Source organism: Neltuma alba, unplaced genomic scaffold (genome assembly GCF_004799145.2).
Source record: "Neltuma alba isolate B1F8T4 unplaced genomic scaffold, ASM479914v2 tig00003626_pilon, whole genome shotgun sequence".
In the NCBI taxonomy this organism is placed as follows: Eukaryota; Viridiplantae; Streptophyta; class Magnoliopsida; order Fabales; family Fabaceae; genus Neltuma; species Neltuma alba.
The window spans coordinates 32,611-42,945 of NW_021633359.1; the positions used below are offsets into that span (position 1 = coordinate 32,611).

At 38.3% G+C, this 10,335-nt stretch overlaps 2 protein-coding genes across 2 annotated transcripts; both read left to right on the plus strand.

Annotated features, from left to right (window-relative positions):
• Positions 1 to 2,596: 2,596 nt before the first annotated feature.
• On the plus strand, positions 2,597 to 6,022 carry LOC114742061 (ACT domain-containing protein ACR6-like). Its single transcript, XM_028930311.1, has 7 exons — positions 2,597 to 2,830; positions 3,344 to 3,389; positions 3,584 to 3,698; positions 3,803 to 3,870; positions 4,360 to 4,968; positions 5,052 to 5,156; positions 5,241 to 6,022. The coding sequence occupies exons 1-7, from the start codon at positions 2,784 to 2,786 to the stop codon at positions 5,580 to 5,582; spliced, it is 1,332 nt and encodes a 443-aa protein (XP_028786144.1). The 5' UTR covers positions 2,597 to 2,783; the 3' UTR covers positions 5,583 to 6,022.
• A 1,049-nt stretch (positions 6,023 to 7,071) lies between these two features.
• On the plus strand, positions 7,072 to 9,279 carry LOC114742060 (pentatricopeptide repeat-containing protein At5g14080-like). Its single transcript, XM_028930309.1, has 2 exons — positions 7,072 to 8,746; positions 8,830 to 9,279. The coding sequence occupies exons 1-2, from the start codon at positions 7,090 to 7,092 to the stop codon at positions 9,081 to 9,083; spliced, it is 1,911 nt and encodes a 636-aa protein (XP_028786142.1). The 5' UTR covers positions 7,072 to 7,089; the 3' UTR covers positions 9,084 to 9,279.
• The last annotated feature ends 1,056 nt before the right edge of the window (positions 9,280 to 10,335 follow it).

Sequence of the window (10,335 nt, forward strand, 5' to 3'; positions counted from 1 at the left end):
GTGCGCGTCAGGGGAGTAGGGGGTGGTGATGATGTGGCACAGACACGTAGGCGAGGCGACGTGTCCCTTTCTGGGGAGATGTCAGTGGCTGGATAATTAAATCGTGATCTTCGCGGATGGCGAGTGCGCATTGAATTATGAGGATCGTGTCCAATGGCTCCAGATAAAATCACAGTCCATTCTCTTCGCTAAAATATTTTGGGGGAAAATTTTCGCAAAAAAACAAAATCACTCCGTTTTTATTTATAACGAGTTACTTGTGCGCTAAAAATACATTAAATTGATACTTTTTCATATTTATCCTTACTAAATGAAGGGTATTAAAAATATATTTTATATTTTTTCTCATCTATTTATTTTAGCTCCTTCTGTATTTATTAACTTAACAGGAATAAAATTTAAAAATTATCATTAATTATAAAAATAATTTTTTTTTTACAAATGACTTGTAAATATGAATAAAGTAATACTTATATACCGCCTCCAATCCTTAATATATAAAGTCGTTTTTTTATTTTTATTTCAGTTATAGATCTAAAACTTCAATTCTCAAGAATTAACAATAATTCATAATAGATATAGTTAATATGTTTAATTAACAATAATATTTTTTAAAAAAACATTTTATTATAATAATTAATTTAATTAATTTTTTAATTTATTCAAATTAATCTCTTATTGTAATATTTGGAAAGAAGGATCCCCACTGCCATAGAAAAAATCCCGCCTTCAAATATCTGACTCTTGGGAAGTGCGTCCTCATCTTTGGTGATGTTTAAAAAGAAAAAAGGGTGGGGCTTGGAATGGTAAGCAGCGGAAGGGAAGGAAGGCCACCTGTACGCATTATTAGTTATTATGTGAGTAGTATATGTAAATATAAAAAATAAATATAGGAGGGAATCGGAGACTATGCTGGGCATGGGAATATGGGGGCCCATGATCGCAAGACAGAGTCCTCTTTAATTTATTCCTTCCTCCAACTTCCACGCACCGTCACTGTCCTAGCAACCAAACACGCCCCACGTCCTATCCCCTCGAACAATTTTAAAAAAGAAAAAAGGCAATACTTTTTTTTTTTTTCCTTCCCGGGGGGAGGTCGGGAGGAGATATTTGCTGAGATTCTTCCGAAAGAATATCCCATCCAGACTGTGGATTCCCTCGTAAAAGTCAACACAAACCCCACTTAGGCCCAGCAAATCCCCAGAGATCAACATTGTGCGCCGTGTCACGCAGGCCTCGCATGTTGGACTTAATTACCTCATACAATTTTCAATTTTCCGTGTGTGTTTTCTTTCCACCCCTGCAAATGGACAATTTTATTTTATTTAATTTAATGTGATGAAGCGGAGTGGGGATGGAAAATAGGGAGGAGGATGTGGACGGGATATCCAGAATTGGTACACCGGGGAACACCACGTTGACGGCTTCCCTATCACTCTTTAGTTTCCGTCATTTTCCAAATTGGTCATTTGAGATAAGGTTTTTTACCCTCTCATTGTATCCAATTTATTGCTTTCATACTTTCTTATCTTACTCATATTCCTCACTGTGCAATGTATGTTTTTGCTCACACAGCCCCCACCAATCGCTTCCCACGTGACCCATCCTCGTTGCTCTTCTCTTTACAAATCCGCCTCTTACCTCATCGCCAGCTCGTTCCTTTTCCATTGTGCCTCTGCCTCCCCTCCATTTAAATCACATCGCCTCTCCCTCTCTCTTCTAGCCGACGTTCCTCCACTGTTCACTCACATGACAACCAAAGAAATTTTATCTTGACTTAGTGCAATGAATCATTATTATCACTATATTTTATGTAAAACCTAAAATGATAATACTCGTTATTCGATAGTTGTTTTATAAAGATTAAAAAATAAAATTAATTATTTATAAAAATATTGTGCATTGGATTTTTTAAAAATGCTCTTATAGTTATTTCTATTGAAGAATACTTTCTAACAAAATTTCTCTTAATAGGACAGTTTAAAAAGTAACCTGTAAATATTAAAACTTATTCTAGATTCTTTACAATACATTTAATTATCATTAGAAAGTTATTTAAACATGACAAGCCAAGATCTCTTGATCCCAAATCACATCAAACTGTCACCTAAAACTAGCTTCGGCGATTAAAGGATAAAATGAAGCGTAATTTATTTCACTCTTTTGGCCAGCGATCCCCCCGGGGGGGGGGGGATTCCCCTCAATAAGTTGAGGACGGGTGCGAGTAAGCGGGCGGAAATTCAGTCGGTGAAGCGATGAAGCTAAGATTGCCGGCAATAATAGCGGCAGATCTAAGCCCGATTGTGGAGGCGACACGTGTAGAGACACGTCATCGACCGCCAATTCTTTCACTTGCTGATCGAGAGAAACTCGTCTCCGTACGAGTTGATACCAGAAAATCGAGTGAGGCCCGAAAAGGTCAAAAGACATGAGCGGATACTCTAACCCCAATCACCGCCTGCCACGTCACACAGAACAGTCCACATTCCTCCGCGGATTCTCTACACAATCAGGGTCTCTTCCTTCGTCTATTAAGCTTTCCCTCTTATATAGTACCTTTTCCTCGTTCACTCCCTTTTATCTCTCTGGCATTTCCGTGCTTTTTGGAGGAGCGGGGCGAGGGCTCCTATACTTGCAGTATTTTCTGATTCGAGCCGAGTTTCTCTTTTTCTTATCTTCCCCTGAACAAGTATGTTATTTCTGGCGAGGTACTAAAACTGCCGAGCCTGCTCCGAGATTTCCCAACAGTTTTTTGGTGTACGTATTTCTTAAATTTTTCAGAAATGGAAGATGAATATGCAAAGCTTATCTGGCGTATGAATCCCCCAAGGTATTTATGTTTAATTTGTACGAGTTTTTACTTCGCTTTTTGGACAAGTATATTGGTTGTTCTATATGTTCTCAGGGGACCGTCGGAGTCGCCACCAACAAATTTGGGACTGTCTTAGGGATTGAGGAGTCTGTTGTTCTTTTCGTTTTTCCCTTATATTTTGCAACCGTGGTTTTAATTTTCAAATGGAGTTTCGCTCCGGTTCTTATTCCCCTGCCCTCAAAAAAAGTGAAAAACACAAAGAAGTCTGTTAGAGATTTGCTTAATGGTTCTTTTCCAGTTCTCGTGGATTTAGTCTGTCCAGTTTCAAAACGATTTCTGTATTTCTGCTCCATTTGTATTCAACGTTCTTAAAATTTGGGATTCTAATGACCGTTTTGGGTTGATTACTTGCAAGTGGCCGTACTTATATTTATTATGTCTACGTTTTATATTCCTATTCAAGAGTTCGTATGTGTATTGATGATGGAGGGACTGGCCGCCACTAACTCTTGTTGTGCCTGCTTCATGCAGGGTTGTAATCGACAACGACGCTAGTCAAGACGCCACCGTTATCAAGGTAAAGCTTGTTTTCTTTTGTGTTTAGGCTTCACAAAATTCGATTGGCATGGAGTTGTAGAATCCTTTGTTACATTTTACTTTTCCCTTTCTTCCGTTTCCCCCCAAATCTGTGCGGAGATGAAATTCAAAATTTTGAGTCTACCAGATTAATTTTGTAGTATTATCTTAGTATGATTTGAATAATTTTTTCAGGTTGATAGTGTTAACAAACACGGGATTCTCCTCGATGTTGTCCAAGTTCTGACGGATCTCAACCTTATAATAAGGAAAGCCTACATCTCATCTGATGGGGTGTGGTTCATGGATGGTAATCTTCTCTTTCACCAGAGAGAGGTTAAAATGTAAAAGGCTTGAATTTTTGTTGTTATCATTATCAGATTAGTAACTAACTGCTCTGCTTTATGTTTTCAGTGTTTAACGTGATTGATCACAATGGAAACAAAATCAGAGATAGGGAAGTCATTGATTACATTCAAAGGGTAGGGACTCAGAGACTTGACTTTATTTAAATTTAGCTGTTCCATTTTATGTAAGTTGTTACCGTTTCCTTGGTATCTGAGAATGGATCTCTGCTCTTTCTGCATAAAAAACCGAAAAATAAAAAAGAAATCCTCAACCCAATTAAGCAGCACTCTATCGTTGGCTGATTGCATGAGCTATCTACTAGGTCAAGTAAAACGGAGGAGAAAACTGTTCCTTTAATGTTTTCCTATGTTAAATATGATCCTCTTCAGTAATCTGCTTTTCTGAACTCTGATATTGAAAGTACCATGAATTTTCTGGATTCTTCTGGGAGACACTGGTTTCTGGACTCTGAAGTCTGAAACATGCATACGCTTGCTTAAATTCTTCCTTTGGGTCGGATGATAAATACTCTCATACCTTTTATCAATAATATATTTAGTCCCTTGATGTTTGACTGTCTAAAGTTCATGTAGTTACTGATATTTTACTTTCCCAATCTGCAGAAACTTGAAAACAATCCCGGATTTGTGCCTTCATTGAGAGGGTCTGTTGGGGTCGTTCCTTCTGAAGAGCACACCTCAATTGAACTCACGGGCACAGACAGGCCTGGTTTACTGTCTGAAGTTTGTGCAGTTCTTGCAGACCTGCACTGTAATGTTGTAAATGCCGAGATATGGACACATAATACCAGGGCTGCAGCTGTAGTCCATGTGACTGATGATTGCAGTGGGCGTGCTATCAAGGATTCTTCCCGTCTCTCTACAATAAGGGACTTGCTTTGCAATGTCCTTAGGGGGGACAGTGATCTGAAGACAGCACGAACAACACTTTCACCGCCTGGAATTACAAATAGGGACAGAAGGTTGCATCAGATTATGTTTGCTGACAGGGACTATGAAAGGGTTGAAAAAGCAGGAAAAGGGGAAATCAGAGATAGGAGCTCATTTCCCCATGTAACCGTGTTAGATTGCATTGAGAAAGACTACACTGTTGTTACCATGAGGGGAAAAGATAGGCCCAAACTGTTGTTTGATATTGTTTGCACCTTAACAGATATGCAGTATGTAGTTTTTCACGGTGTGGTCCGCACAGATGGTACAGAAGCCTATCAGGTTAGACCCACTTGGGATTCATTTTCAACTTCCCTTTCTTACCCTTTTTTAATCTTGATGAAACTTCTTCCTCTCTTATCTAGGAGTTTTACATTCGACATGTTGACGGTCATCCTATAAGCTCAGAGGCTGAGCGAGAACGTCTTGTACAGTGTCTTGAAGCAGCCATTGAAAGGCGAGTATCTGAGGTGTGTGTCAACCGCCATGAGCCTGTACTTCTAACAGTTCCTTTTCGGTTATATTATATGGCGAAGTAAAATGTCCGTGTGCAGGGGATGGAGCTGGAGTTATGCACAGAAGATCGTGTAGGACTCCTTTCAGAGATAACGAGGATATTCCGGGAGAACAGTTTATGCATCAAGAGAGCAGAAATATCAACAGAAGGAGGAAAGGCCAAAGACACTTTCTATGTCACTGATGTCACCGGTAACCCAGTTGACCCCAAGATCATCGATTCAATTCGCAGGCAGATCGGCCAGACAGCACTTCGGGTGAAACACGACTCCACTCTTCCACCGAAGGCCCCTCATCAGACTACGTTCGGATTCCTCTTCGGGAATTTCTTTAAAGCTCGATCTTTTCAGAATTTTAAGTTGATCAGATCTTATTCTTAAGTCTTATCTTCCTATATTCTCAGCATTAATCATCATCAGCCCAGTCAAAGCAAATGTAGATGTCAATGACATGGTAAATATGCATCTTCCTCCCAGCAAAGTGAAGAGGGGCGGGTAAATTCATCCTGCACATAGTCTTGTGTATATGAATGTACAAAGTACGTTACATGGCTCTTGCGTACGTGGAGTAATCTAGATTATCAGAGGTTAATGAAGAAGAAAACTTTAGGTTGTACATATGGAGCAAAGAGTAGTCTTAGATAAATTTGGTGAGAAGGATGTAAATATGTATATAATGGTGGGAAAGATGTATACATGTGTAAATATCTGTGTATAGCATTATATACCGTGTTTCCTACTTAGAAATCGAACTTAATTGTGATCTGCCCCCAGAAAGTTGTAATGGTTGTCTAGGGGAATACAACAGTGTCATTTTCGGATATGGGTGTTCAGACGATTCTGTGCTTGTAGTTGTGGTTAACTCCATGAATGGAAAATTAAAGAGGGAGGGCTTCAAAACTGAGCAAAAATCGAGTGAATCTCGTTGGGGCAAAGGCGGGAGAAAAAATTATTGACAGTGACGTTGATATGCATGTTTTGCTAAGCCTTGTCTATATTATCACCAATTTTTCAATTAAATTTCAAAACTTAGGACTATCGTGAATATAATTACAGCCCGTTATATTTAAGTAAATGAAATGTGAAAAAAATATACAAATATCAAGATTTGATCGAATAATTGGCTATAACAAACATAATCAAGTGGATTTGAGTTTTTCAAGATATTTAATTGAAGAATTGGCCTTCTTTTCAAGAGTAAGAAATCTCATTTTTAGTCTGGAAGAAGCTAGGTTAAATTCAACTAAACCAGCTTCAACGTAGTTAAGTCCAACTCAACCAGCTTCAACTTAAAATGAGTAGATCTAGAATTCTATTCAACCAGTCGGTTTTGGCTCGGTCTAATCTATTTATGCTTAAATGTGTGTGTATATGCATATCCACAAACATTCACGCTAGTCTGTTTTTTCTCGACAGGGGATGTCAATGTGTGATTCACAGTTTCCCACAATCCTGTCTAGGTTTATTGTTGTAGGTAATACCTCACCTAGCTTGATTTTTATTTTAGTTTTAATTTAGTTTGTTTCTTATATTTTTTTTTCTCATATAGTGTTTATAATAATAGTAGTTCTAGTTAATACACTACAACATCTATTTATTACAAATAACTAACATAACTAATTTTTTAATCTACTTAAATTAATCAATTAACTCTTATATTAAGAATTTGAGATATAGTATTTATTATTCAGACTTTAGATATAAGACACAACAAACTAATTTGCACAGTAATGAACACTTTCATGATTACTTAGTTATTCACAAAACAAAACCGATTCACTTGGAGCAACATGTTGGAAGACCATCCGAGAAAACAGAGGGAAATTTTGAAAGAGGGAGTATTTAACAACGTCATCTTCGAAAATTGGGGAGGGTCACCATCCGTTTGATGAAACCCCAGGCAGCAGCAGATTTGGCTGTTCGAATAAGCAGAGCTCTGATCTCCGCCTCAAACCACACCAGGCCAACGCGTTCATGGAGTCCTTCTCTGGAGCACACCCTCCACAAACTCGGTTGCCGCAGTCTTCTCTCTCCCTCACTCGTCGCCGCTGTCATCGATCCCTTCCTTCTCAATCACCATTCGCTCGCTTTGGGATTCTTCAACTGGGCTTCCCAGCAGCCTGGCTTCGCCCACACTCCCATCACCTACCAATCCATTCTCAAATCCCTCTCTCTTTCCCGTCAATTCAGTGCCATTGATTCCCTCTTGAAACAGATCCAAGACCTGAAATTTTCCGTTGACCCTTCTGTTTATCGCTCCATAATTGCTTCCCAGATCGTTGGGAAGAAGATCCACAATGCTTTTCTACTTTTTGGCCAAGTATCGTATCTTGTTCCGGAAATTGGAAGCGAGACATGTAACTCGCTCTTGGCTGCTCTGGCATCTGATGGGTACTTGGATAGTGCAGAGAAAGTGTTTGGGGAAATGACTCGGAAAAGCATCCCTTTAAGTACACTTGGTTTTGGGGTCTTTATATGGAGGCTCTGTAAAGTGGGTGAGTTGAAGAAAGTATTGAGCATACTAGATGAGGTTCAAAAATGCAGTTCGGGCATTAATGGTTCTGTGGTAGCTGTTCTTATCATCCATGGGCTCTGTCATGCATCTATGGTGTCTGAGGCTTTCTGGATGCTGGATGAACTGAGGAACAGGGGATGGAAATCTGATTTTATGGCGTATAGAATTGTTGCGGTAGCATTTCAATCGATGGGAAATGTGGCTGATGAGGAAAAGGTCCTGAAAAAGAAGAGGAAATTAGGAGTGGCTCCAAGGGCTAATGATTACAAGGACACAATTCTTGCCCTGATCTTAGAGAGGCTGATCTCTGAAGCAAAAGAGTTGGGGGAAATAATTGTTGGTGGTAATTTTCCTATTGAGGATGACGTTCTCAATATATTGATAGGGTCTGTTTCAACCATTGATCCTGATTCGGCAATTATGTTTTTCAACTTCATGGTTGGAAAAGAGAAATTCCCATCTCTTTTGACTGTGAGTAATTTGGGTAGGAGTCTCTGTAAACATGGCAAGTTTGATGAGCTGTTGGAGGTATTCCAGGTTTTGAATTGTCACAACTGTTTTAAAGATTTAGAGGGTTACAATGCGGTGCTGTCAATCTTATGCAGGGCTGGGAGAGTTAAAGAAGGCTATGGAGTTTTGCAGGACATGAAGAAGAAAGGAATAGTCCCCGATGTCTCATCTTATAATTTTTTGATGGAAGCATGTTGTAAACAGGATCTACTGCGCCCTGCTAAAAAGCTCTGGGATGAGATGTTTGCTAGTCAGTGTTGTGGGAATTTGAAGACATACAATATTCTTATACGAAAATTTTGTGAGGTTGGACAAATTGAAGAGGCTCAGAGGTTATTTTACCACATGTTGGGAAAAGAATTGGAACCTGATGCTGCAACTTTTACGTCTCTTCTCGAAGGACTTTGCAAAGAAGCCAAGCTTGAAGCAGCTTTTGAGCTCTTCAACCAGTCTATCAAACAAGACACTACGCTTGCTAGAGACATATTAAATACGTTTATGTTATCCCTCTGCAGTAAAGGTATTCTCAACCTGAACAATTGATAGTGTCTTTAAATATTGCAAGCTAACATGCTAAGCAGCTGAATGTTAATTTCAATGCAGGACATCTTATGACTGCGTCAAAGTTTATTTGCAGTCTTAGTCCCGAAATACAAGGCGCAGAATCGCATTTGACTTTGATAAAATATTTAGCTGATGCAAGGGAGATTCCAATAGCCTTGGAGCACTTGAAATGGGTCAAAGAAAGGTCACCTTGGACGTTAAATGATATTCGGGCTGGACTTCTAGCGTCTCTTTCTTCTGTTTCATGTTCACAGTCAATAATACAGTTTCTTCAGATGATACCAGATGCATGAGCATGGGGAATGATTCATCCCACGGAAGTTTCCATGCTATAGTCATGATTAGTTCTCATCATATGGAATCCAATTAAATTTATTGAATCCTCGGACCCTTTTATATCGGCATTTGGTTTTCACGTCATTCATGTTGGATATGAATGGTTGTTATTATTATTAAAGAAATTGAGTAATATCAGGGCAATCAGTTTAACCGGCGCGCAGGAAGGTGAAGAAGAAACCAACAAGTGAAAGAACAAGAGGAACTATACAAAGTTATTGAACAGGTCCTAGCTCAAATTGAAATGTCAAAGAACCAGTGAGACGTTGGTAAAACAGGTGTTCAGCTGCCTGTGGAGAGCAGTTAGAGATCGGAGAGGACGAACAGGTGCTCAGTTTTGCCGATAAGGTGGGCTTTGCTCCTTGTGCTCTGCAATGAGGAGACGGTTGTACGCGAGACTGGGTCACACGGATAATTAGACTTATGAGCAGGTTTTTTTACAAAATTATTACTCCCTCTTTTCCTTATTATAAGAGACAAATAACTGAATTACGTTGATAAAAAAACAGTTAAAATTAGTTAAGAACAATCAATGTGTAAAAAATATAATTTTTTTTCCAAAAAAGTCCTTATTAATAAGGAGAGAGAGTATGAGAGAGAACAATGATAAATTATTCAAAGAAATAGAAGTGGAAAGGAGAGAAAGTGTGAGTTGGAGACAATAAATATAGGTAAAATAGGAAATCAATACAAAAAAATAGAGACAACTTTAAAGTGTTTCTTATATACAGGAACATGCTATAAACATCAAATGTCTCTTATAATAAGGAACGGAGGAAGTACTATCTCTATCTTATTTACAAGATCTTGTTTTTTTTTTTGAAAAAAAAAACTGTGGGCAGGCTTAGAATGAAAGACTCCGGATTCCAGCAGAGGCACTCAGCACTCTCATTTAATATACTACCTCTAATTCTTAATATAAGACTTCATTTTACTTTTATTTTGATTCTAGATATAAGATCCTAACTATCCATTTATCTCTCATATTTATGTATTTTTTTCTCAAGATAATCCTTCTAATAATGATGGTTCTAGCCAATACACTTAATTAAGAATGATATTTTAGAAAAGATAATATCTATTTATGACAAATAACTAATTTAACTTATTTTCTTAATCTTTTTAAATTAGTCAACTAACTCTTATATTTAAAACCAGAGGTAGTATATACTTACCAACAAAATAACAAACAATGAATTATAAATATAT